The 27,388-nt window shown below is 58.4% G+C and overlaps 1 protein-coding gene across 1 annotated transcript; it reads left to right on the plus strand.

Moving 5' to 3' along the window:
• Window positions 1-253: 253 nt before the first annotated feature.
• On the plus strand, window positions 254-26,588 carry CPZ (carboxypeptidase Z). The gene is made up of 11 exons (XM_030801274.1): window positions 254-490; window positions 6,775-6,807; window positions 8,472-8,846; window positions 11,319-11,531; window positions 14,312-14,508; window positions 15,051-15,212; window positions 15,581-15,739; window positions 18,945-19,080; window positions 21,186-21,325; window positions 25,241-25,340; window positions 26,090-26,588. The coding sequence occupies exons 1-11, from the start codon at window positions 400-402 to the stop codon at window positions 26,443-26,445; spliced, it is 1,962 nt and encodes a 653-aa protein (XP_030657134.1). The 5' UTR covers window positions 254-399; the 3' UTR covers window positions 26,446-26,588.
• The last annotated feature ends 800 nt before the right edge of the window (window positions 26,589-27,388 follow it).

Below are 27,388 nucleotides of genomic sequence, written 5' to 3' on the forward strand. Positions count from 1 at the left end.
TGCTGCAGCCACAGCCCCCTCCACCCGCAGATGCAGCCTGTGCAGGGGACCAGAGGTTCTAGGCAGTATCAGCAGGGAATCTGCAGATCAGCTCCACAGTGCACTCAGGTGGCAGATGGGGAAACTGAGGCCCAAGGAGGGGCGGGGAGCCCTTTGGACGGGGCGGGGCACTCCGCCCAGGGCAGGCAGGGGCCTTTATCTGCTGTCCTGCCCCTCCTCCTCCCCCAGCGGCATCCTCTCTCTAGCTTCTGGCGCTGCCCACTGTAACCCGACTCCGGCATTTGCGTTTGGGGCGCCCTCCCTGCGCCGGGGGCGGGAGCCCAGCGAGCGCAGAGCCCCGGTCCGCGCGGCCCGAGTGCCACATCACTGCGCCGGCCGTCCAAGGCCCGCCGCCCCACCATGCCGCCCCCACCGCCGCTGCTGCTCCTCCTCACAATCCTGGTCGTCGCCGCTGCCCGGCCGGGGTGCGAGTTTGAGCGGAACCCCGCCGGTAAGGCCGTCTCCTGCCCCCACCCTCCACCCTCCACCCTGCAACCTCCGGGGAGTGTGACCCGTCGCTTCCCAGGGGCCCGGGAGCTTTCTTCCAGTAGGTCACGCGCCTATGGCCCTGGCGAGAACGTCTCCAAAGTGGGCAGCATGTGGCCTGGGACTGGTAGGGTGACCTCTCTCCCCTGGACGGGGACACCAGGGAGGCTCTCTACCGCATCCAGGCCGGGACCCCAGGCAGCAGAGGGTCCCCGCGCCCGGGCCGGGGGTGAGATCTTTCTCCTGTCGGACACAGCAGCAGGGGCGCCCTGCAGGTGGGTCGGAGGGAGCAGGTGCCAGGACTTTGCAGGACAAAAGGCCATCCAAGGTCCCCGGGTCCTTCCAGGAACGGGGCAGTGTCTCTGGGCTGTGGCAAACTCTTGACCCCTCCCTCCAAGCTGGGGCTGTGATGTGGACAGCAAGTCTCCGGAAGTGGCCCTGAGGGCTGGGAGGGGGCGTGGGCCCCCTGGAGGGATCTGGGGCCCGGAGAGGGAAGGCACGCAGGGACCCTTTGGGAGGTCTGCCTGCATGACCTCACCCAAGGGGTGTGCAGCGGGGGTGGGGAGCAGGTAGGTAGAGGCTGGGGACCGGATCCTGGGCTCCCGCCTGGACTCACTGCCTCTTCAGGTGTGGGGGTGCATCTCGCCAACCGTGCTCAGGACTCTCATCAGGAGCAGACACCTGGGCTCCTTCTGGAGTGGGGCCCTGTGTGGGTTCAAGGGTGCAGGGTGTCAGGTTCTGAATCGCTTGTTCTCTGGGGTTTGTGGATACCTGAGAACGGCCTGAGCCCTGCGAGTGGATGTGCCAGGAGCACGATACCGCACCCTAGTGCGCTTTCCCTTTCCGTCCTGTTGATGCCTGCATTTTCCCCCCACCTCCGCTCCTCGCCTTACTTCTGGGCTCTTTTCTACCCGCTGCGTGTGTGCTCATGCAGGTGTGCAGGTGGGGTGCTGCTGGAGCTTGTGCCGTGTTGTGGGTGGGCCTCCCCTCGGCCCCTGAGAGCCCAGAGAGTATCTAGAATCATAGGCTTGTTGGAGACCACAGCCCCCTCCTCCAGGAAGCTCTCCTGACCTGCCCTTTCCCAGGAAGAAGTGCGGCCTCCTCCTCTGCATGCAGGCAGCACAGACCACCCTGTCCTCACCCAGCAGGATGCACAGACAGCCCTGTCCTCACCCAGCAGGATGCATGGGCTGGTCTCTGTCCCTGGCAAGTGCCGAGCACAGCCGTGCCATCGGCAAGTGTTTCTGGGAGAAATCACTCATTCTCCAGTCCAGTCTCCCCTCTTACGGACGAGCGTGGAAGTCAAGGAGCTTTCCAGCCCACAGGCAGAAGTGGGCAGAGCCAGTCAGCTGCAGTGCAGGCCCCACACCCCGGGCTGCCATGTCCCTGTCTCGCCATCTGGGTCTTGCACAGAGCAAGCCCGGTGCTCTCTCCCCTCTGCCTCACCCTTCCCTGGGGAGGATTCCCTGTCCTCACTGGAGGCTGGGGACGGAGGCGATTTTCATGTCCTAGGGTCTGGGGTTCAGATTCTGACTCCTTGACTCTGCTGTGTGACCTGGGCAGATGGCCTGACCTCTCTGACCTCATTCAGGTCTCATCCCTGACCCAGGCATAGCCGCTGGTCGGTTTAGGAGGGGGAGGACTGATGGGCTCTCACTCCCCTGTTGAAGAAATGCTGCCACCTCATGGTTAAGAGGCTTAGAACTATTTCAAAAGCTGCTTTCAGACCAGCGCCGTCCAACAGAAACACAAAACCATCCACACACAGAATTTTATCGTTTCTAGTAGCCACACTAAAGAGGTAACAGAAACACGTGAAATTGATTTTAATAACAAATTCTATTTAACCCCATATGTCCAAAATATTCCAGCATTTTGGCATTCATATAAAAATTATTAATGAAACATTTACACTGTTTTTAGTACTAAGTCTGAAATTTGGTGTGCATTTTACACATCGCACACATTGGTTTGATCTTGCCACATGTGAAGGGCTCAGTGGCCACGTGTGGCTCGTGGCTGCTGTAATGGAGAGCGTGGCTTGAGAGACTTCTAGGGGCACAGGCTTTCACCCCGCTGTGCATTTGCAAGTCTGCAGGGGGATCCGGGGATGTCTGGGTCCCACGGTGGTTGGGGTGGGGAAGCAATGGTGAATAGTCTAACCACCCACAGTCACCCTGGCTTTGCTCTGTGGCTGCCAGGGCAGATGGGGCCTGGGAGAGGCAGAGAGTGGGCTTTGGGTCAGCAGGCCCACCCCCGTGTGGTAAGGGGCAAAACCAGAGGCCTACGGAGGCCAAGCCAGCTGGCAAAGGCCCAGCCACATCGTGGGACTAGCTGTGTGGTCTTGGGGCAGTTGCAGCCCCTAAGGGCTCCTCCCAGGCCATCCTGACTCTCTTGTGGCCACAGCAGCACCCACTGGGGCTTGCTGATTGTTGGGGGAAGAATTGTGTCTTCCAGAAAGGACATATTGATGACGTAATCCCTGGCACCTGTGAATGGGAGCGTACTTGGAAACACGGCCTTTGTGGATGAAATCTGATTCAGATGAGGCCACACGGGATTAGGGCAGGCCCTAAGCCAATAACTGGTATCCCTAGAAGAAGAGGGAGATTTGGGCAGAGACAGACACAGGGACAAAGTTCACATATGACAACAGAGGCAGGGACTGCAGTGCTATGGCCACGAGCCAAGGAGCACCTGGGGCCAGCAGGAGCTGGGAGGGGCGGGAGGGTTCTTCCCTTATAGCCTTCAGAGGGAGTGGGGCCCTGCAGACCTGCAGACTTCCAGCCTCCAGGACTCTGAACTGCTGTTGCTTTTTTTTTTTCAAGACAGAGTCTCTCTCTGTCACCCAGGCTGGAGTACGGTGGTGTGATCTTGGCCTACTGCAACCTCCACCTCCCAGGTTCAAGTGATTCTCCCACGTCAGCCTCCCAAGTAGCTGAGACTACAGGTGTGTGCTACCATGCCCGGCTAATTTTTGTATTTTTAGTAGAGATGGGGTTTCACCATGTTGGCCAGGCTGGTCTTGAACTCCTGACCTTGTGATCCTCCCACCTCGGCCTCCCAAAGTGCTGGGATTACAGGTGTGGGCCACCGCACCCGGCTGTTGTTGATTTAACCCAAGCATGGTGGGCACTTTGCTAGGGCAGCCCTGGCAAACAAACCCACCCCTCTCTGTGCCTTGCACATGGCGGCCAGTGGAAGTGGGGGTGACCCAGCCAGCAGACACTCTTCCTGCCCCTTGGGAAACCCCGCTGGGGCTGCACGGCTTGTTGGGGGGTCACAGGGGATAGTCCTGCTCCTGCCTACCGTGTGTCCCGAGCCTGTGTGTTGAGCATTCACTGGGCACCTCACCCTTCTGTCGTATTAATCTTGATGGATCCTCCAACAGCCCTATGAGGTAGACATGATCATTATCCCAATTTACATGTGAGGAAACTGAGGCACGGGCAGTGGTTCATCCTGGAGTCTTAGTGCCCTCATCTGTGAACAAGGGAGACTCAAAGCCACAGGAAGCCAGGAAGGATCACCCGTCCAGTCCCTGTGTGATGGTCCAGTCACTCGTGTGGGCGCTTGGTGGCTTTGGAGGAGCAGGTACAGGGATGGACACCTCACCTTGCAGCTCCCTGAGGCCAGCAGAGGCCCCAGGGTCAAGTCAAAGTTAGTTCTTCCATTCACTCATGTCTGCTGAGTGAATAAACAAAGTTCCAGGTTCACCCAGGCTCGCCAGCTCAGGGCCAGGCCACGCTCAGTGCCAGCCGGGCGGGCACTGTCAGAGCCCTGTGATGGGTACCCAGGGAGTGGAGCAGGGCTGCTGGGCTGAGATCACCTTGACCCTTGAGCTGACTGTGCTGCAACACCTGCCTCGGTCCAAGCTCAGTGCAGGATGAGACCACGGGTGAGCTGAGTGCAAACCCTGCTGCCAGAGTGGCCCCACTGGCGGCCAGCTTTGCACACCGGTGCTCACTCAGGGCCCTGCACAGGATGGGTGCTCACACAGGGCCCTGTGTGCATGCAAGCCTTTTATCTGCTCTTCCCAACATCACCCAGTTGTCTTTAGCCACACAGACAGGTGGGTGAGGGCACAGTATTTCAAGCAGAATCCCGGACCAGCTTTTTCTTCGTTCCTTTTTTCCTAAAGTTCAAGCTGTCATGCCTCCTTTATGCTGCAGATTGGTGGAGTCTGGGGACGCTCTGGACCATGAAGGCCTGGGAGTCACGTGAGGGTGCCAGGGAGGGTGCCTGGACAGCCTCACGCCCACAGGCCCGTGACAGCCATCCAGGGGGACTCAAGCTCCTCTGTGCTCATCCCAGCGCACGTTGTGGGCATCCGCGGGCATGGATGGGCAGGTGGGCACACTGCAGTACCTCTCTTGGGTTAGGGCCGCCCCACTCCCAGATGCTTTAGGAAAACAGTGCCCTTGCCTGTTGCTCTCCCACATTTAGCACAGCGCGGGCTCCTGCAGCTTGTCTCCGGGTTGTTCTGAAACCATCGCAGGAATGATGCACACTGTGGCTGATGGAGCCTCTTCCCCCCGGGAGATCGTGTGCTGGGCTCGGACCATAGGTCGTCTCATCTCACAGTATCCCTGCAAAGTGATTACCTGCTATGATGTGGGGGTTGGCACCTGGGCCCGGTGGTCTGGGGCTGGGCATCTTTCCTGCCCTACACAGCCCTTATGGTTCATAGTCCATGTTCCCTGCCAGCTTGGACAGGGAGGGAGAGCGAGCCCAAGGGAGGCCACGTCTTCCCCAGGGCCGCCTGCCCATGCCTGTTCCACACCCCGAGGCAGCTGCGTCTTCCCCAGGGCCGCCTGCACACGCCTGTTCCACGCCCGGAGAGCACTGTGTGGACCTTTTTTGTCGTCTGTGATGAGGGTGGAAATGGGAGCTCTCCTAGGGGTGCCTGGTGGAGGACCAGTGCCCTAAACACCACCCCACAAGAGCTCTGTGAGCTGAACGGTGTAGGGATCCAGGACCGTGGTTGCCCAGTCACCAGTGGGGAAACCGAGTCTCAGGAGGTTCCTGAGGGTGGGAGCTGCCGGGCCACAGAGCAGCCCAGGTCTCTCTGACCTTTGGAGAGTTGCCATGTGCTCAGCCAAGTTTTCACAGCCCCCAGATCCTAGGGTGAGCTCCAAAAAGCGGCCTGCACTCTCCCGGCCTCAAGGTTCTGTCCCAGGTTTTGGCTGGAGGTGAAGTCACAGCCAGGCAGGCCTTTTCCTCTGCTCCAGCCTGCTTGCCCCCTTCTCCCTGGTCCCCCGCACCCACTCCACACGTCCTGCCTGTGGGTCACGTCCCCTTCTCCGGGTGCCTGCTGCTCCCGCTGCCCGGCCTGCCCCCTCTCTGGCCAGGTGGACTCCGGCATGGGTCTGTCCCAGCACTACCCGGGTTTTAAATCCGATGCCGGGTTCTCTGCCTCGGATGCATTCTCCCCGCTTGACGCTTTAAATCTGACGCCGGGTTCCCCGCCTTGGATGCGTCCTCCCTGCTTGATGCACACAGAGCCTTGGGTCCTGCTCCATACAGGGCCCTTAGCAGCCGGCATTGCTTAAGGTTGGCTGTGTTTGGCCTTCCCAGAGGCCTTACTGTTGGGTTCACATGTCTGGGCTTTGGAAAGGGCCCTCAAAACCCCATGATTGCGAGGATGGTTTTGTGTGTTGATCCTTTTTTCTTGGAAGAGGGCCCCTGACTTAGGAAATGGGGAGAGGCCACACCCTGGCAGTGTCCTTGGTGGCACGGAGCCTGCATGGCTGACTCTGGGAGGGGCCTGGGTCCGGGTGCGGCAGTGCCTGCTGGTGAGGGCCCCGGGGGCTGACTATTAAAATTTTGGAATCTTCTGAGGACTCAGCGGCTTACGGTGGGAAGATTGAGCTTGGCCACAGTAGAGGTACTTGCGCCACGGCACTCACAGATGCCACCTCAGGGCTCTTCTGTCCTGGACATCAGGCTTGTGGGCACCACAGCCCAGCCCCGGGCTTCGAGCCAGATGGATGCCACTGAGCCCTGCTGCCACCCAACTGTCTGTCCTTAGGCAGGTCATGTGACCTCTCAGACGCAGCCTTCACACCTGGGAAATGGGGATGACTGTGGCGTCTGCCTCAGGGGCTGCTGTGAAGACTCCATGAGATGAAGCTGGTGGAGGGTGGCCCAGGCTGGTCCCTACCTGCGCTCAGGGCCCTGGCCATGTGTTGCCCAGTGAGTGAAGGACGGCGAGGCAGGTCACTAACAGTGCCATGTCTCTCTTTCCAGGTGAATGCCACAGGCCGCCAGCTGCAGACAGCGGTACAGTACCGGGACCTCCCTGGCTTCTGTTCTGTAGGAGGGCTGGAGCCCCCACACTGTCAGAGCACTTTAGGCAGCTGAACCCGTGATTTCAGAAGTGGGTAATGGATAACACAGCCCATTAATCAAACCAGAACCCCCTCGTAAGCAGCCAGAGAAAAATTAGACACAACAAAAAAAGACCAGCCAGGAAAAGGTGCACTGGCTTCCCACCGGGCTATGCCCACCCCAGCCCCTGCAGAGATGTCCTCTCCATCCCTCCCCTCTCCTGCCTGCCCCCGTCCCTACTGCAGTCCCCACTGCAGTCACACATCCTGCGTTTGGGCCTTGTTCACATGCATTTCGTGGTCACTGGCTCTGTGCAGGGTCCCCGCTGAGTCTGGGGTTTGGGTGAGTGGCCTCCCACGCTGGGCCCCGATTTCCTCTCGTGAAAGGAGGAGTGCCAAACCGATCTTGTGAGATGGTTTCAAAAGTGACGTGGGAGCCAACCAATGTGAAGTGCCCAGGTCAGGGCTGAGGACAGGGCTTTTTCCCCGAAAGGGGCAAACATTTCATCGTCGCCTCCTGACGGATTTGGGCATCTGGTGTATTCTAAGGGGATGCTTTTAAAAAATCAGGAAAAAAATTCCGGGTGCAAAGTCAATGACATATGTAAAATGTCTATTTTATTTTTTATTTATTTCATTTATTTTTATTTCTAGAGATGGAGGTCTTGCTATGTTACCCAGGCTGGTCTCAAACTCCTGGCCTCAAGCTATCCTCCCATCTCGGCCTCCCAAAGTGCTGGGATTACAGGCGTGAGCCACCTTGCCCGGCTGTAAAGTGTGGTGAGCAGGGCAATGTGAGGCAGAAAGAATCCTGTCCTTTCTAGACTTTGACATGAGAAGTGGCAAAATGTCACGACTTGTCCCATGCGATGCCACAACGGGAAAGTCCAACTGAGGAAAAGAGGAGAAGGCCATCTGGGGGTGCAAGCGTGGAGCCAGCAGCTGCGGGGACACAGTCCACTCCTGAGGGGGCTGGAGTGCTCTGCTAGGCCAATGAGGTCCTTAGAGATGGGGCATTTGGAGCTAAACAAACAGCTGTGATGAGGAAGCAGGAAGGTGTCCGGCGACAGTGAGGACCCTACCCCCTGCCTGGGCTTAAGGCATCCCTGAGAGCTGCACAGCAGGGATGAGCCGGCTGAGCCGCATCTGTCATTATCCACTTATCATCCAAGTCCTGAGCCCCACCTGACCCATTAGTGTCCCCAAAGACACTAGACGCCCAAAGCAGGGTGCGTCTTTTGGAACGTCTTTGTGCTGCGGCTGTGGCTCCTGGGTGGTTTGTGCCTGTCCCTGCCTAACGCAGTGTGGGCTGGCTGCCTTCACGGGCCCTCGTATGGCACAGCTGCTTTGCAGATGGAGACGCTGAGGCTCAGGGCAGCCTGCTGCGGCTCGCTTGCTAGTGGGTAGTTGAATCTGGTTGGTCTTAGGCTCCTTCTCTGGTCTCTCACAGGCTCTGATTCCTGCACAGTAGCTGTTGTCCTGGTCCTCCCCTGCCAGACTGTGGGTGCCCCCTCCCTGCAGGCCCTGGCCCTGCGTGGGGTCCCCTTCGTAAACGTCTGACGCGTGACGGTCAGGGCCACTGCGGGAGGGACTGACCTGCCGACCCTGCCTCCCCAGCCACCTGCGTGGACCTGCAGCTCGGGACCTGCAGCGATGCCGCCTACAACCGCACCACCTTCCCCAACCTGCTTCAGCACCGGTCGTGGGAGGTGGTGGAGGCCAGCTCCGAGTACATCCTGCTGAGCGTCCTACACCAGCTCCTGGAGGGCCAGTGCAACCCGGACCTGCGGCTGCTGGGCTGTGCTGTGCTGGCCCCCCGGTGCGAGGGCGGCTGGGTGCGCAGACCCTGCCGGCACATCTGCGAGGGCCTGCGGGAGGCCTGCCAGCCCGCCTTCGACGCCATTGACATGGCCTGGCCCTACTTCCTCGACTGCCACCGCTACTTCACGAGAGAGGACGAGGGCTGCTACGACCCGCTGGAGAAGCTTCGGGGTAAGGGAAAGTGGCGGCGGCCTGTGTGGTCACGGGGTCCGGGTGGTCATGGAGGGCCAAGAGCCACACTGGAAGGAACTTGAGGCCTTTTCCGTCAACGGTGACGGTGCGGGCATTGGTAGAGGGTGGGGCTGCTCCCCGAGGCAGCATGCTCCCCACAAAAGGGTGCCAGGCAGGGTCGGGGGCTCAGTGCAAATGGAGAATCCTCTCGCTGCCCAGGGCCCCCTAGCAGAAGCCTCCAGCCCCTTAGGGGCAGGCTGGGGTGGAAGGGCGCTGGGTCCAAGTGGGGGCAGTGCCCCCGCCCGGGGTGCGATGAGGAGGCCTCGTGTGGGGGAGCCTGGGCTCAGAGTGCAGGGCTGGCCCTGGGGGTCCAGTCCTCACCCGCAGACCCTCCAGAGCCGCAGTGCTTACTCATGGTCAAGGGTGGGCGGGACATTTACGTCCCCTGGGAGGCCTGGTGGGCAAAGCTTCACGATTGCTCATCGCTGAGCCTGGAAGATCACACAGAGGGTTTGGCCTGGAGTGACTCCTCCAAGCAGGGTCTGCACCGCCCTGTGGGCTCAAGGAGGGAGAGGAGCTGTGGAGAAAGGCTTTGGTGTCTCTTGCAGATAAACAGTGGAGGGGGAGTGGGCAAGCCTGGGCCACCATGGGCCACTTGTCTCTGAGGTGTGCAAAGAGGTCCCAGAGGGCCACTTGGCAGCAGGGCTGGTTGGGGGCCCTGCATGGAGCCCCCTGTGTCTGTCGTCTCACGGGTCGGTGTCCACCAGAGACCCTGCACGATCCGCAGCAGCCCCGGCCCATTAGACCTTCCTGTGTGAAGGAAATGTTCGGTTCTGTGCCGTCCAAGACAGTCACCACTGGCCGCATGTGGCCCCCAAGGCTTGGGATGTGGCTCTTGCCACTGAGGCCTGGATGTGGGCGTTTCATCGCATTTGAATGAGTCTGAACCTGTCTTTGAAGAGCCTAGGGCCAGCGTGTGCCACATTCACCCGTGCAGGGCAGCGTCCGCTCGTGGGTGGGTTCAGAGGATCTGACTGCGGGTGCCACACATGTGCTAGCTCACGCGAGTCTCACGACAGCCTTGCTCCATGGAAGAGGAAGTGGAGCCTCGGGAAGGGTGACAGGGGTGGGGTCTTTAGCTGGAGTGGCCCGAGCCCGTCGCGGATGGAGGGATGGATTTGGCCATTCGTCAAACAGCTACCGAGCACCCACTGTACATGTGGCTCTGTGCTGGGACACTGAGGAGGGCAGGAGAAGGAACACAGACAGACACCTGGGCCGGGCTCCTGCAAGCCCTGGGTTCCAGGCTATGTCAGGTGCTCAGGGCTGATCCTGGCACATCTTGCAGCCTCTGGCTCCCAATCTGAGAAGGGTGGACCCTTGACTTCCATGCGATGCAGCAGTAGGGGGGTGCCCTTTGCCAGCAAGTGGGAGCCGTCCGTCTGCAGAGCTCAGTCCCTGCAGAGGCAGTGGAGGTGCCTGTGGGAGGCCAGGGAGGCGAGGAAGGAAGCCAAGCCCACAGCCCTGGGAAAGCCCAAGGAGTCGGTTTGAGATTATTTTGGGCATCTCTACCGCCAAATTGCTGGCTTCCTCTGCTAGTCTTTCCCCTGGAGAACTGTTTTGAGCAGAAGCAAAACCACAGGGCGAGGAGAAGCTTAGAGGAACACATTAACTCTTGGTGGACCCAGGAACAGCCTGCAGGCACCTGTGTCCTGCTCCTATGGGCCTGGCTGCTGCAAAGCCCCTGGCGGGGTGGAGGGAGCTCAGGGTCACCGGGGCAGCCCTCAGGGCGCCTCTGTTCTAGTGGATGACAGGATGGTGGGGAAGCTGGTGCATATGTGGCGTAGAGACATTCGTATTCTAGATTCAGAACCCCTCCCTCTTCCCCCCGCCCCCTTTCTTCTTCCTCCCGTAAGTCCGTCCCAGAACCCCCGTTTCTGTTTCCTTCATGGACAGGCGCTCACTGTTGTACTGATGAGGTTATAAGAGAAACACTGGGAGGCCTCACAGCAGCTGGAGAGGGCGCTGCAAGGAGCCCCCGTTTCCACCATTAGCCAAGCAAATGGAGCAGAATACCGAACTGCCTGAGCGCCACTGTCATGGAAACACACCCAGGAAAATCCCCTCTGCACACCCAGCAGGGCTTTGCCTTGGGGGGTCCAGGACCCCATAGATCTCTTTTCCTTTCTGTTGTCCTGCTCCGTCTTTTAGGAACTTCCCACAGTGGCCCCATAGTACGTTTATTCAGTCACATTAGGAACCATGGCGCTGTGCTGTGTACATACCTCGGGTGCCGTTTGGCTTAGATATCATTGTAGGCACTGCGGAGGGAACTCTAATTAAAGATAGAGATGTCCAAGCATGGCTGTCATGCAGAGGGGGCTAAGGGTGCTGTGCGTGGTCAGCGTTGCCAGGCAGTGGTAGGAAGCCTCGGGGCCTGACACTGACCGAGCCCCCCCACTGCTCCCCCAGGAGGCCTGGAGGCTGACGAGGCACTGCCCTCAGGGCTGCCGCCCACCTTCATCCGCTTCAGCCACCACTCCTACGCCCAGATGGTGCGTGTGCTGCGGCGGACGGCCTCCCGCTGCGCCCACGTGGCCAGGACCTACAGCATCGGGCGCAGCTTCGACGGCAGGGAGCTGCTGGTCATCGAGTTCTCCAGCCGCCCCGGCCAGCACGAGCTGAGTGAGTGCCCTTGGGAGGGCCTGGCCTGGCCCCGTTTTGGGAAAGGGCTCAGGCCGCTCCACCTGGGGGTGCGTAAGTTGGCGGGGTGTTTGGGGTCCTGGGCACGGCTGGGGGCCTCAGGGAGCTGCTTGGTGCAGGCCACGTCCCGCTGGGCATGTGCAACCACTATATGTATAATGGAGAATTTCTCCAGATATCCATCTTACTTCAAAATTTAGGGCAGCAGACTAGGTTATTTCATACTAATGAAGACATTGATCTACTGGCTGAAAAGACACAAAATAAACAAGAAATTTTAGTTGTTGTTTTTTTTTGAGTCGGAGTTTTGCTCTTGTTGCCCAGGCTGGAGTGCGGTGGCGCGATCTCGGCTCACTGCAACCTCTGCCCCCTGGGTTCAAGCAATTCTCCTGCCTCAGCCTCCCGAGTAGCCGGGACTCCAGGCATGGGCCACCACACCAGGCCAATTTTTGTATTTTTAGTAGAAACAGGGGTTTCACCATGTTGGCCAGGCTGGTCTCGAACTCCTGACCTCAAGTGATCCACCCAGCTCAGCCTCCCAAAGTGCTGGGATTGCAGATGTGAGCCACCATGCCTGGCCAAACAAGAAATTTGAGACAGAAAAGATGATGTTGGGATGTGGGCTTGCAGGGAGATAGCAAGGTTGTCTGGGAGTCGCCTGGGAGGCTGGAGGGAGGAGGGCACCATCCCTGCATATCACAGGCATAAGTCAGGGAGGAGCAAAACAAAGGCTACAGGAGTGCCGGGCCCTTCTGCACTTAGAAGGAGTGTGTGGCCATGCGCTGCATTTTGCCGTTTGAAGACCTTGTCCTGGCACACTGGACCCCAAGCAGGTCTGTACAACCCTTGTCCCTGGGCACCGGCCTCTCCTTTTCCAAACTGTTCCAGGAGTGTGACACCACAGAATGCTATAAATAAAGATATTTTTCTATTTTAAAAATCCAAGTCCGTTTTCATTCCATCAGGCTTTGGATTGATCCTGTTCTGAGGTGGGAGCGGGCAGTATGGAAAACGCTAGGCATTTCTGTTCCTTTAGAGGGGTCTTCCTGCAGGGCAAATTAGGAAATCAAATTTTATTGCTGTCATGATTTGCTACCCTAAGTTGCAAAGAGCCACTCAGGCTGGTAGTGTCTAAGAATCCAGGATGTTCTAGCAAACACCCAGACCTTCTGGATGGGTGGCCTCTGTTTCCCTCGTGGGGAGGTTCCTCTCCTCCAGGGCACTGAGGGCATTCAGGGTTGGAGTCCAGGGCTTCTTGGGGGTCAGTGAGTCGATCCGAGTCCTGTCTGGGCCACAGCCTCCAGCCCCACCTGTCCCATGAGCACATTACTCAAACAGAATCGATCATTTTAAAAGCAGCCTCCATTTGACCCTTGGTCCTCACCAGTTACTGAAAAATGCACCTGCTCTTTGTTTATGGACTCAGGGCCTTCTGAGGGCTGGCAGCCTCAGCCAGTCTTCATCCTACTGGTCTGGGAGGCATGGACACCATGAGCCCAAAGGCTCTATTTCTTACCAGGAGCCAGAGGCCACCTGGCCATACCCTGGCCCCCAAGGTTCACTATGTTCCCTCTCCAACTGTAACATGCTCTGGGCAGGAGGCAGAGGCTCTCCCTACAGCACTGGAATTTGAGGGCAAGAGGTGCCCCGTGCAGAAGGCCAAGGGAGGTAACCAGTGCAGAAAGCTCCCAGGTCATTTATACCCCGGGATGTGGCATCCGAGGAACACGGGTGTTTCCTCTCATCCCTGGATGTCCCTGGGCCACACCCAGCTAGGGAGGGAGACATCATTTTTCCAGGGGAGCAATGCGAGGCTTAGGAGGAGTGACTTGGCCGCAGTCCCACAGCTAGTAAGGCCATGGGGCCTGGTCCTCTCTTCTTCCTATAGTCCATTCATTCATCCATCCATCCATCCATCCATCCATCATTTATGCATCCATCCATCCATCCATTTATTCATTCAGCCATTACACATCCATCCATCCATCATCATCCACCCATTCATTCATACATCCATGCATCCATCCACTCATCATCCATCCATTTATTTATTCAACCATTACACACCCATCCATCCGTCATCCATCCATCCATGCATCAATTTATCCATTATTTCATCCAGCCATTATTCACTCATCCATCCATCATTGATTTATCCATCTAGCCATTCATCCATCATTGATATATCTATCCATCCAGCCATCCATCCATCATCTATTCATCCATCTAGCCAGCCAGCCATTATTCATCTATCCATTCATCCATCCATCATTGATATATTTATTCATCCATCCATCATTGATATATCCATCCATCCATCCATCTGTCCATCCTTCCATCCATCCATCCATCCATCCATCCATCCATCCATCCATCTATTCATCCATCACCCATCCATCCATTCACCCATCCATTCATCCACTCAAGGGCCAACCACCTTCCCAGCTAAGTATCAATGTACACCTTGCCTTATTACACAAACATGAAGAGAGACCATCAGTTAAATTTGCATGAATCAGTGATAACATATATTATTCATATTCTTGAGTTATGCTAACCAAGAATTCTGGCTAGGCATAAAAAACGAGCTTAACAAAAGTGATGCCCTTGATGAGCCCTCATTATATACAGAGATTCTTGAGTCAAAACAAGTATGAATTGGTCCCAGCCCATCTGGTCATCCTTGCTGAGTGGGGGAGCCTCATGCCTTTGGGGACCCCAGGCTTTGAGATGATGCCCCAAATCTCTGTATTTGCCCCCAGTGGAGCCCGAGGTGAAGCTCATTGGCAACATTCACGGCAACGAGGTGGCGGGCCGGGAGATGCTCATCTATCTAGCCCAGTACCTGTGCTCTGAGTACCTGCTGGGTAACCCCCGCATCCAGCGCCTGCTCAACACCACCCGCATCCACCTGCTGCCCTCCATGAACCCTGACGGCTATGAGGTGGCAGCTGCCGAGGTGAGCGCCCAGATGCCTGGATCCTGTGGGCCACCGCCTGAACCACCCTCTCATTCATTCATTTACGAGTAGTTTATCCCAGCGGTGCTTTGTTCCTGCCTCTCTAGGAGAGGAGCATTCAGCAAGTGTTGATACTGGCAAACCCCTGCTTCAGGGGCTGGGGAGAGGGAAGGCACTGAGAATTCTAGGTGTATTAAAACGGTGATGCATGCGATAGAGGAAAATGATGGAAAGGGAGTCGATGGTGCCAGTGTGTGTCAGTGGGGGGTCAGGGGAGCTCTCGGGGAGGTGGGCAACAAGCAGAGCAGGTCACTGTCAGGGGCGCCCCACTCGGGGAGCAGCCAGGGAAGGCCCCGAGGCTGTGGCATCAGCAAAGAGCCCCGGGGTGGAGAGGAGGTCAGGTATGCCCACGAGCTTATCACATAAAGCCGGGAGAAACCGAAGCCCCTGGCCTTGACCCTCAGCCCAGCGTGAGACCCATCTGGAAGGGGAAGGGTGGGGTGTGCTGACCCCACCCAGTCGGGGGTTGGCCGTGTTTTCAGGGTGCCGGCTACAACGGGTGGACGAGCGGGAGGCAGAACGCACAGAACCTGGATCTGAACCGAAATTTCCCGGACCTGACGTCCGAGTACTACAGGCTGGCGGAGACCCGCGGCGCGCGCAGCGACCACATCCCCATCCCCCAGCACTACTGGTGGGGTAAGGTAGGAGCCGCCACTGCCCACGCCGGTCACCACCAAGGCATCCAGGGGTCCCTGGTTATTCCAGGCTCTCCGGAGTTGTCCTTTCCCGGGGACAGGAGAGCCTGGTGCTCCCTCCCTGCCTCAGTTACCTGTCTGTGAAATGGGAACACCTCCTTGCTGGGGTGTTGGTGAGATTCAGAGATTCACGTTGGAAACGCCTAGATCCCCTCAGGGGCCCAGTGACGGGGGCCGAGTCCAGCTGGTGCGTTGATGTAGAGACCATTAATGGTCTGCACCATTGGAGCCCAGAGGACTGCCGAAGCCCAGGGCATGGCTGGGGGCCGGTGGAGAAGCCCAGCCCTGACGGCGGCCTTGTCTGTCCTGGGCAGGTGGCCCCGGAGACGAAGGCAATCATGAAGTGGATGCAGACCGTACCCTTTGTGCTCTCGGCCAGCCTTCATGGGGGTGACCTGGTGGTGTCTTACCCCTTCGACTTCTCCAAGCACCCCCAGGAGGAGAAGATGTTTTCTCCCACACCCGATGAGAAGGTGAGAGGGCTGCGGGCTGTGTGCAGGGGAGGGAGACAGTGTGCGCGGTCCCCTTGGAGCTGGTGCCCCTCCAGTCCTGATCTCAGTGAAGACAAAGCTCCCAGGAACCTCTACTAAGAGCCGGTGAGCACCACCTGCTGCTCCAGGCCCAGCTCTGCAGAGAAGCCCCTTCCTCCCGGAAGTCTGCGGCCTCAGGAGCCGTCGCTCCCCTGATCTCCCGGAGGCTAGCTGCACTGCCTTTCACATGTCCCCATCTGGGAGCTCCTGGGGTGGGGACCCTCGCTCAGCGCTGCTGTTCCTCTGAGCTCCGCCCCGCACCTGGCGGGGTCCCCAGTGCTTCCCACCGCAGAGGGGTGCGTTTCCGGAAGTTGCCGGCAGAGGGCAGTGCTGCAGCGCGCATGGTGCCCGCCCGTCTTGCTTTCCGGGGGTCGTGCTTGCTTCTCACGTGCTGGGCTCCTCCAGATGGGGAAAGAGTTCTTGTCCCACCGTCCACTGGGCCCTTAAGTGACACCCCCCCTCTTCCGGGCCTCAGTTTCTCCTACTGTTCGTAGAGCAGCCGGCGATGAGACCCGTGATGATGCTGGGACCCTCTCAACCCACCCTAACCTTAGGACGACCTGCTGGGGGAGGGCGTGGAATTTGTCCATTCCCACACTATGGATGAGAAAGCGGAGGCTGAGGGAGGGGTTGTGATCTGAGGTGGGCCCCAGCCCCCAGCCCCCAGCCCCCAGCCCCCAGCCCCCAGCCGCGGATCCTGGAGCTTAGCTGCCTGAACTGCTCCTAGTGGTCCCCACTCCACGGGAGGTTGGGCCTGCCCTCCACCTGGCCCCTTGATGGCCCAGAGTCGCTCCCTAGGCCTCACATGGAGAGCCAGGCCTGCCCTCCCCCTCCCTCCCCGCACTTTCCCTTGGTGTTTGGGGGAAGGGGCAGGGAGAGAGGGACTGGCCCTGGGTGAGCAAGTGCCAGGTGCCAGGCCCCTGATAGTGGCAGTCACACATCGTTTGTTCTCCTTTCTGAGGCCACCAGGCTGGGCACATAGCTGGGCCCCTGGTTGGCACTCAGGTATCAACCCTGCCTCACCTGGCCCCTCCCTGTCCTGGGGCCATCACTGGGAATGCAAACAGGACTGGTCCCTGCGCTGGGGGTCCTCAGTCTAGGGTGGGAGATGGAACCAGAAACTGGCAAGGAGAAGATTGCCAGGGCTGCAGGAGGGCTGTGAGTGCACGTGTGTGGATGGATGCCTATGTGTGTGTGTGCATGCATGTGCACATGTGAATGTGTCAGGGTGGGGAGCCTGGTCTGGGATTTCGGGAGGGCTTCCCTGAAGTGGTGGTTTCCCAAAAGGACCCCGCAGATGAGGTAGAGATTTGCAGCTGCAGGGTAGGGAGGGGCACTGGAGGCACAGGCCACCTGGTGCAGAGACCCAGGGGAGCCCCAGGGAGCGGGGCCCATACCGAGTGCTGTTGCCCAGTGGGAATGGGGAGAGCAAGCTGAGCACACTGCAGACCGGGGCAGTGACAGCAATACCTGGGCCACCGGCGCATTTGTCCTGCATTTTTTCATTCTTCCACCCATTCACTCCTTCACTTGCTCATTCACTGACTCACTCCCTCACTCACCCATTCACTCCTTCACTCACTCACCCATTCACTCACGCACTCACTCCCTCCCTCACTCCCTCATTCACCCATTCACTCACTCACTCATACACTCACCCATTCACTCACGCACTCACTCCCTCCCTCACTCCCTCATTCACCCATTCACTCACTCACTCATACACTCACCCATTCACTCATGCACTCACTCCCTCCCTCACTCCCTCACTCACTCACCCATTCACTCACTTCCTCACTCACTCATTCACTCACTCACTCATTTACTCACGCACTCATTCACCCATTCACTCACTCACTCATTCACTCCCTCATTCACTCACCCATTCACTCATTCACTCACCCCTTCAATCATTCACTCACCCCTTCACTCATTCACTCACCCCTTCACTCATTCACTCACCCACTCACCCATTCACTCGCTCACTCATTCATTCCCTCATTCACTCACCCATTCACTCACTCATTCACTTATTCACTCACTCATTCATTCACTCACTTATTCACTCACTCACTTATTCGCTCATTCACTCATTCACTCACTCACTCTTTCACTCAGTCATTTCCTCACTCTTTCACTTGCTCACTCATTCACTCACTCTTTCACTCAGTCATTCCCTCACTCTTTCACTTGCTCACTCATTCACTCACTCATTCACTCACTCACTCACTCGCTGGGCCCTGCCTGTCCACCCTCTAGTGTCCTCCACTCCTCCTTTCTGACAGAGGGAGCCCCCTCCTCAGCACAGACCTGTCCTGCTTGGTGGGGCCCTGATGAGCTCATGCAGGGGGAGCCCTTCGCCTGCCTGACCCACCAGGAGCCTCTGCCCAAGATCAGCCTGGGACTTACAGATGGCCGAGAACCCCCACAAAGGAGGACCTGTGGACTCTGCCTGGGGATGGACACAATGCGAGGAAGCTCTGGGCTGGGGAGGGGAGCCTGTGGGGAAGGACCCAGTATCCCAGCCACACATCCAAACATGTCAAGGGTGGCAGATCCCGTAAGCTGTGTTCTATCCCTCTACCAACTGCAGTGGAAGCTGGAGGGTGGGCCGGTCAGGGAGGGGCTTCCTGCAGGCTGAGTCCTAGCCTCTGATGGTGCTGGTCAGCCTGGAGGTGGAGCGGGGTGGGGAATGAAGCAGTGATTATTCATAGAAGAAGTCGGCTTTGGAGATGAAGTCGGGGAACATGCAGCCCACCCTTGCCTTCACTGCTCCAACAGCCTGAGCTTTATAAACTGTCAAGCCAACCTACTCACAGCCTGTAGACACCATGTCTGTGTGTGACGTCAGGAGAGAAAGCCCACACTCCCCGGCCAGGTGTGCGGAGGCTCGATGACTGCCCCAGGTACCCATGGGACCTGGCCCTGAAGTCCAGCAGTGCCAGACCGCCTGTGACCCACCTCCGGGCCTTCACATACACTGTGTCCTCTGCGGGACACCGTTCCCCTCTCCTACCTGCAGACACCATTCCCCTCTCCTATCTGCAGTGCAGGTGTTTGCACGCATGGCTCCTCCCCTCATTGACCCCAGCTCGCAGGAGGTCCTGCAGGGGACCCTTTCCTTATCTGAGCCAGGTCTCTTTTCCAGATGTTCAAGCTGCTGTCCAGAGCCTACGCCGACGTCCACCCCATGATGATGGACAGGTCGGAGAATAGGTGTGGAGGCAATTTCCTGAAGCGGGGGAGCATCATCAACGGGGCGGACTGGTACAGCTTCACGGGAGGTGCGGCTTCCGCAGGGGGGGACTGGGGTGGGGGTCGGGGGTGCAGAGGCTGGGTGGGGGCGGGGCAAGGCGTAACTCCACGGTCTGCTGCTGGGATCCAGCTGGAGAGCCCGGAAGACAGGGTGATGCGTCACCTGGTGGAGAGGAGGCTGGCTTGAGTTTTGGTTTCTCTCTTGATGAAAAGCTGTTGTGTGACTGTTGTGGAGGACCCAGGCCTGTGGCTTCTGTATTTTATTTTATGAACGCTTACATTTGACGGTTCCACCCGTGACCAATCCTTTCGTGACATTTAGGGAAGTGGAGTTGCCAGACGAAATGCTGGACTTCCAGTTAAATTGGAATTCCAGAGAGACAGTGAGGAATTGTTTTTAGGACAATGTAAGGATGTTCCAGTGCGTGGGATATGCTTATGAGAACCCCCATGGGGTGGACTGATAATACAATTGTATCTGTGGTTTCTCTGGAGCCCGACTTTAAGCATGTACATCTTTATCTGCTAAATTTGCCCTGGGGGAGGCTGCAAGGGAGCAATATAATGGGCACATGCCACTGTATGTCCTGAGGGGTACCCGCCAGACCGGGCACACACGCTCTGGGCCCTGCCTGTACCTCTCCATGCCGGCACAACACAGATGAGAGCGCTGGGCTCAGCTGACAGAAGGACTTGCTGGAGGCTCAGAGCCACAGGTGGCAGAGCCAGGACCCACGTGGCATCCCCTTCTGCCCCCTCCTCCCATGCAGGCGGGCAGAGAAGGTGGCACTTCTTGCACACTCTGAAGCCACCTTCGCAGCCCGCTCTGAAAACTTTTCTCTCGTGCTCAATGGTTGACACCTGTGGTCTTTCTCTGGTGCGGCACAGCCACTCTCCCTTCCAGAACCCAGGCAGAGGGCCGTCAGCCCCGGTCATAGCCCTGTGACTGGGGTCTGCAACAGACACCCAGGAGCGGAGCTGGGAGAGACCCCTCTCTGTTCCCTTTTTTTTCTTTTTTTTTTTTTTTTGAGAGGGAGTCTTGCTCTGTCACCAGGCTGGAGTGCACTGGCGTGATCTCGGCTCACTGCAATCTCTGCCTCCCGGGTTCAAACGATTCTCCTACCTCAGCCTCCCGAATAGCTGGGATTACAGGCGCCCACCACCACACCCAGCTAATTTTTGTATTTTTAGTAGAGACGGGGTTTCACCATGTTGATCAGAATGGTCTCGATCTCCTGACCTCATGATGTGCCCGCCTCGGCCTCCCAGAGTGCTGGGATTATAGGCATGAGCCACTGCGCCTGGCCTCTGTCCCTCTTGCACCTGACACGGCCCTGGGAAAGCATGAGGCCGGGGACCAGAGCTAGCTGGACCAGAGAGACGGTGACTGTGGCTACACTGGGGTCTGGGCAGGGACTGTCAACAGCAGCTGCAGGCTCTGTGGCTCAGGAGCCTTGAACTTCGGAAGGGCGTGGGCTCCCTGCGACCCCCGACACAGCCAGCCCTGTGGGTGCCATCGCCCTAGGCCTTCCTTGGAGTTGGTCATGGCTTCTGCTGAACAAGAAGCTCCAAGAACAGAAGGCACAGAGGGCAGAAGCGGGTAAGGCTGGGGTCGACCCAGCTTGCTCTGAGGCCTTCTCGGCTGGCCAGGTGGCTGGTTGTCACCGTAGCCCGGGCCCGTGGGCTCCCTGGGAGATGGAGCTAATAGGACCACCCTCCTAGACTCTGGTCAGGACAGCATCTGGGTAAATGGACATTGTCACCATGGGGTCTCCAGGCCAGCAGCTGGGATGCCAGGGGCCTGTGCGGCTGCCCCGTGCTGCGGGCTTCTCTGTGAGAAACCAATTCATCCCTGACCTCACCAGAGACAGCATGGGGGTGGGGAAGCCTGTGGACTTTGCCGCCAAGCGGCCTGAGCTCAAGATGCAGCTCTGCCTCTTCCCGTCGTGGGACACTTAAAAATGCCTCACGCCTCCATCTGCGCATCTGCAAAGGGGGGATCATATGGCCCACCTCGCAGTTGTTCAGCCCCTCAGCTGCAGGAGGGGCGTCTGTGGCAAGTACCTGCTGCACTCACCTGCCTGCTGGGCGCTTGGCTGACACCCCTCACGTCCTGGCTGTCTCTGTGCCGCAGGCATGTCCGACTTCAACTACCTGCACACCAACTGCTTTGAGATCACGGTAGAGCTGGGCTGTGTGAAGTTCCCCCCCGAGGAGGCCCTGTACACGCTCTGGCAGCACAACAAGGAGTCACTCCTGAATTTCGTGGAGACGGTGAGTTCTGATGGTCTCAGGGCTCTGGCCCAGCCGGGGCCTGGGTGGGGTGGGTCACATTCCGGGCCCCAGGGCGGCTCCCGCAGCCTCACCGCCCCTTACACACATGCTCCTCTCGCCACCACTGGTTTTGGGGTTAACTGTCCACCACGCGCAACTTGAGATGCGGCAGCCGGTTCTCCTCTGCGTGCCCTGTGTGTGCTGGGGCGGCAGTGCCATGTGTTGGAGTCCCTGTGAGCAAGGATGTCAGGGCCTAAAGCAGCACAACTAAACAAGGGAGCACGGGCCTGGGCAGCCCAGCGAGGCATCTGAGCCAGCCTCAGAGGCCGGGGGGCTTCCTGGAGGAGGCGGCTGCAGGGCTTCATCTTGAAAAAGGGTAGGATCAATCAAACCACAGGGCAGGGAGAGCTCCCAGCAGAGGGGAGCATGCTAGAACGCCAAGGGGCCTTGAAAACCCCTGAGAGTCGCTGGGGCTGTGGTGAGGACTCGAGCCGTGGGATGGGGCGGGCACTGTGCTCCAGGAGGCACGGGAGTGAGGGCTCTGGGCAGTGGGGTGGCTGTGTGGCTCAGGCAGGGCTTTGGGGCCTCAGAGGGAAGGGTACAGGCAGGAAGTGGCTGGCAGAGGCGGGGCAGGGCGTCCTGACTGAGGGGTGACTACTATCGTGAGGCTGAGGTCACCCAGAAGCAGGCAGGTGGGAGGGGAGTGGGGATGGCTGAGAACGTGTCTAAAATGACCCCTCGCTGCCCCAGAGAGCCAAGGTCTCCCTCAGTGTCAGAGTGGGGACTCTGTGCCTGTGTCTGCTCCCCTTCCAGCACAGCTCACACCGAGGGTGCTGGGGACCCCAAGAAGGGTCCAGGATGTCACAGGGAAGGGAGCCTGTGTTCGAAGAAGCTTCTGCTATGTTTTCCCCAAGTGTTTTCAAGAATCACATAAATTGCATATGAGCACAGATGCCCAGTGAGAAGCAGGCCTCAGAAGGAGGGTTGAGCTGCAGCAGCAAGGAGAGGTAAGGGCACAGCACCGTACAGTTGGCGCCCACTGACACAGGGCAGCCGGTTCTGACACCAGGCCGTGCAGCAGAAGGGGCCATCCCATTTTATAGATAGAGTTAAGGTCCTGGCCTGGGGTCTCTGGGCCACACACAGGCTCACACTTCAGGCTCCCAGTGTCTGTGAGACAGCCAGAGGAGCAGACAGAGGGTCAGAGAGTGGCATGGCCTGTCTGGTGTCGCCCAGATCTGCTCGTTCCCAAGCCCTCTGTCCATGAGCCCCCTCCTTTCTAGAAAAATCAGGAACCCTCCTCCAAGTAAGAACAGAGCGAATTCCTTAGGGCAGCAGCCGCCGAGGTAGGAAAGAAACAAAGCCTGAAACAAAATAATAACGGAACATTCTGTCACTTGAGTTTCTTTCCTATGGCTGTGCCGCAGCCCTGCGCCACCTGCGGCGAGTCCCATTCTTCTAGGAGCTCTCGCGCCAGGCCTGTGCACGCTGTGTTGTGCGGCTGTCTGGTGAACGTGAGGTTGAAGGAGCCTCGAATGTGGCTGGCATTGCTCCTGGATATTACACATGAAGTCTTGGGATATGAAGATTTACAGCGAGCATGGACCTTGGAAGGCTGGGCGGCTCTTGAGACCAACGTCTTGCGGGAGAGCCGGGCGCGGCCTCCTGATAAGAATCAAGCCTGTCGTGGCTAATTGAGGCTTTTTTCATAGTGATCCTGGCCAGGCCTCGGGTGGGAGTCTACATCACCCGGGGCGAGGGGAAGGGCGGCGTGGCAGCTCTCCTTCCCTGCCAGAGAACCGCATGTGCCCCGTGTTTCGTGAAGGTGACCCTTGGGCCCAAGAGCAGGCACAGAAAAAAAAAATCCATCCAATGCAGGCCGATGTTGAGTGAGGGCCCCTGTAAGAGACCCTCCTGCGAGAGCCCCTGCTCTCAGGTGGGGCTGGGGGAGGCAGAAGTGAGACCAGGGCTGGCAGAGAGGACACCTGGGGCTGTGGGACCCTGGGGTAGGCCCCTAGTGTGGCTGGTCATCAGGGAGGGCTTCCTGGAGGAGGAGGAGTGTGGGCTGTGTTTTGAAGGGAGGGAAGGAATTGTCCTGGTGAGGGGCTGGTGAGGGTATTCTAAGCAGAGAGGGCTCAGATGCTGTCTGGGGGTGAGGAGGAGCCACAGGGTGGGGTGGCTGAGGGGCACGGTGGCTTCTCAAGCTGTCCAGTTTCTCCCCATCACCTTTCACACAGGAAAACCTTACTTTTTATGCTCTCCCTCCCGCTAAATGCGAGTCCATGAGACATTGTTTCAGGAGTGCAGTTCCATTAAGCAGCGAAGTGTGGACAAGAGCATCCAGGGTGGGAGTCACGAGCCCCAGAGGGCAGCGGGCAGTGGCCGTCACTCCCTCTCGACCGCGTCAGGAGGGCTGGGACCCCGTGATGTGCTCACCACGGATTCCATGTGCTCTGGGTTCCCGAAATCCCTGCGGCACAGAGATAAGTGCTAGCATGTGCTTTGTGGAGCTAGACTGGGTACCCACCCGCCTCTTTAAGCTGCCTGCGCCACTGAGGGCGGGGCGTGAGCCTGGAACAGCAGTCAGGAGCCGTGGGGCCTGAGCTCACCGGCCGCGTGTGTCAGGCGAGTCGGTTTCTGCATCGGTCACAGTAGGGGTCAGCCACGGTGGGATTAGAGTTCACGTGCTTGCTAAAATCATCGGTCCTGCAGAAGCCAGAGCTGCTTTGGTCTCATGAACGTTTTACAGCTGAGGAAACTGAGGCACCCAGAAGCAAAGGTTTGTCTGAAGTGAGGAGTCACTGGGGCAGAGCTGGTTCTCTGGCCCAGAGAAAAACCAGCCCCTCTCGGGCTCATGTCCCTGGGCCGGGGAAGGAGGATGCTCCTGTTGCCACGGCTGTGTCCTGACCCTGTGGGCCCAGGCTCTTCGCTTCTGTGGACTCCGGCCTCCATATAAAGTATGTAAAGTTAGACTTTTACAACTGTCGACGTAAAGACGAATATATAGGAAAACAGTCTCTCCAACCTAAAGTGCTTTGCTTTTATCCTGATTTTCAGAGGAGCAAGACCATTTTCATAGTTTCTGGAAGCACAGCAGGGCCTGGCTGGGAGCCCTTTCCCTGGAGGATCTTTGCTGCTGAGCCCCGTGCAGGGCCCGGGCAGGGGGTAGCCTCGCTGGATGGACTCCTCTCCCCACAGGCATCCTGGTTCCGCTCAGCGTGACCTTCAGCATCCTTGGACCCCAAGTTGTTTTCTGCTGACTAGAGCAGGGGACATGTGGGTGGTTTGTCATCAACCGTTTTAGAAGAAATGTGGATAGGATCAGGCAGCTCTGGGAGGGCTTTCCAGGGTGAAAGCACTGGAGCTGTGGGTGTGCAGGGAGCTTGTGTGTTCAGGACCAGTTAGTGCCAAGGCCGGGCGAGCGGTACCAAGGCAGGGCGTGTTATCCGCGTGTACAATGAAGAAACCGCGCTGCTCTAGTGAGGGTCCAAGCACTCAGTCCTTGTCCTCTCCGATGCCCATGCTGCTTTCGGGAGCCTCAGCTCAGAGGGAACCAGCGAGTCCGGCTGTGGCTGGGAAGGCAGGGAAGGAATGCCTATCAGTCGGAAGAGTGGCAGGAAAGGGTTCTGTGCTCAATGCCCGTCAAGATAGAGTCAGCCAGGCCTCAGGTGAGATGCAGGGTCATTCGAAAGCCCGGAACATGCTCAGGTCAATTGCCAGGGAGGAAACTGAGGCCCAGAGAGGGGAGTGACTGACTCGCTAAAGATGGCAGAGCGAGGGCTGGCGGAGTGGGGCTCTGTGGGGTGGTTCTCCCGAGATACCGAGCTCTGAGGAGCATGTGGGAAACGAGCTGACGGCCTCCACGCTCATCGGGAGAGCTCGCGCCATCTCCCTGCCTCTCCTTGGTCTCTTCAGGTGCACCGGGGCATCAAAGGTGTGGTGATGGACAAATTCGGCAAGCCAGTCAAAAACGCCCGGATCTTAGTCAAAGGCATTCGCCACGACATCACCACAGGTGAGCACGTCCCTGGCTGTCCCCTGGGGCCCACGTCTGCCAAGGGAATGCCACACAGTGGCAGCCGGCGCCCTCAGGCACTCACAGTGTGCCCAGCCCTCAGCAGGATGGCTTCATTCCTCCCCAGGCTGGCTGGGTCGGGGAGGGTGGGCAGGAACCGGGGTCTGCGTCTGCTGCAGGCTGTGTCTCCTTACAGCATTTGGTGAGGGAAGAGCTTGCCCGGCCGTGGCTACTGAACGATGGTGGATGCGTGCTCTGTATTTCTAGGAAAATGCCTCCTTCTCCAAGGTTGCCGGGGAGAGCCACCTCCACCCATAAGCCTGTTTGTTTCTATCCCAAAGTTTATACCCCATTGATAAGCTGGGGTGTCCAGCCCTGTGCGGGCTCTGGCTGTCCTTACGGAGATTTCACAGCCGATGAAAAATGACAATATGCTGTGATATGTTACCTGGCAGAGATGTGGTCCAGAGAAGAGGGGGACTTTTGCTAACTGTGGGCTGGGTATGGGGGGTGGGAGTGGTTATCAAAGGTTTCAGAGAAGAGGGGGTACCTAAGTAGGGTTTTGAGGGATAAATAAGAGTTTGACAGAGGAAAGAGGTGGGAAGGACATTCCAGGCCCACGCAGAGGCAAGTGCACATTTAGCATCTGCCTCCCATGCTAACCTCTCCCCACTCATATCCATCGCCCATCACCCCGTGGCTGGGTCTGCAGTCCTCGTGAGAATCATTTTTAATCTATTTGTCCACAGCCCCAGATGGCGACTACTGGAGACTGCTGCCCCCAGGTATCCACATTGTCATTGCCCAAGCCCCTGGCTATGCCAAGGTCATCAAGAAAGTCATCATCCCTGCCCGGATGAAGAGGGCAGGCCGTGTGGACTTCATTCTGCAGCCTCTGGGGATGGGACCCAAGAACTTTCTTCACGGGCTGCAGAGGACTGGGCCCCACGACCCGCTGGGAGGTGCCGGCTCTTTGGGGAAGGCCACGGAGCCCGACCCGCTCCGGGCGCGCAGGCAGCCCTCGGCCGACGGGAGCAAGCCCTGGTGGTGGTCCTACTTCACATCGCTGAGCACACACAGGCCACGCTGGCTGCTTAAGTACTAGCCCGGCCCCAACACCCGCCCGGATGTCGAGACCCAGGCCCTTCTCCGCGTCCTGGGCTCCTGGCTCTTGATTTTGTCTGCCACAGACATCCCACAAAGCCGCTGCCGTTTCATTAAAGTGTTTTTATCCACTTTCCACTGGAATGAGAGGATCTGGGTAAGGCGCTTTCCAGGGAAGGCTGGGGACCGACCCTTGTTGCCTGAGGGCAGCTGTGGCCTGGGCCCCACAGGGCAACCCCGGGCAGCTATCCTGCTGCCCACAGGTCCGGATTGCAGGCCCGAGACTCCAGCCCATCTGTGCTGGGCCAGGTAGACTAGCTGGCTTTTCCCAGACCACCAGGCCTTGAACTGACTTCAGATGGGGAACTGAAGCGGGCCAAGGGTGTGAGCCTCTGTAGGAGCTGAGCTCTGGATCCTGCAGCTGAAGCTCATGTGTTCTGGAGTGCAGAGGAGAAGGGGGGGTGCTGGATGGGAGGATGAGGGTGGGCAGCAGGTGACCCCAAGGTAGGGTCAAGAGCTCGAGGGCAGGAGAGCTGGCCAGAGCCTGGGGCCTCATGGCATGGTCGGGGGGACCACACTCAGGCTCACAGGCTTCCAGGGGGCCTGGCTCCATGGGCGTGGATATTCCTGGGCCCTCCCTCATCCTGATCATGCTACTTGGGTCCAGGGACCCTCTCCTGTCCCCTCTCTCTCCATCGAGAAAGTCTGTCAGCCCCGGGATCTTCCAGGAAGGGGTCCCATAGCCTGAGCAGAGAATGCAGCAGAGAAGGCGCCTGAGCCGGCCAGGGCTGCGTCAAAAAGCAGCAGAGACCTGGCGCTTCAGCAGCAGAAGTGTGTCCTCCTGCAGCCCTTGGGGGCCGATGTCAGAGCCATGTCAGCAGGGCGGGCTCCGTCTGGTGCCACACTCCCTGGCTCGTTGGCGGCCATCTTTCCCCTATTCTTCC

This window comes from Nomascus leucogenys, chromosome 20 (assembly GCF_006542625.1).
Source record: "Nomascus leucogenys isolate Asia chromosome 20, Asia_NLE_v1, whole genome shotgun sequence".
NCBI lineage: Eukaryota > Metazoa > Chordata > Mammalia > Primates > Hylobatidae > Nomascus > Nomascus leucogenys.

Bases quoted from the DNA above. Each gene is read 5' to 3' on its own strand.
- CPZ (XM_030801274.1), top strand. From the start codon at position 400: ATGCCGCCCCCACCGCCGCTGCTGCTCCTCCTCACAATCCTGGTCGTC. The intron at 6,808-8,471 runs GTACAGTACCGG...CTGCCTCCCCAG, and splicing joins GCCGCCAGCTGCAGACAGCG to CCACCTGCGTGGACCTGCAG. The intron at 15,213-15,580 runs GTAGGAGCCGCC...TGTCCTGGGCAG, and splicing joins AGCACTACTGGTGGGGTAAG to GTGGCCCCGGAGACGAAGGC.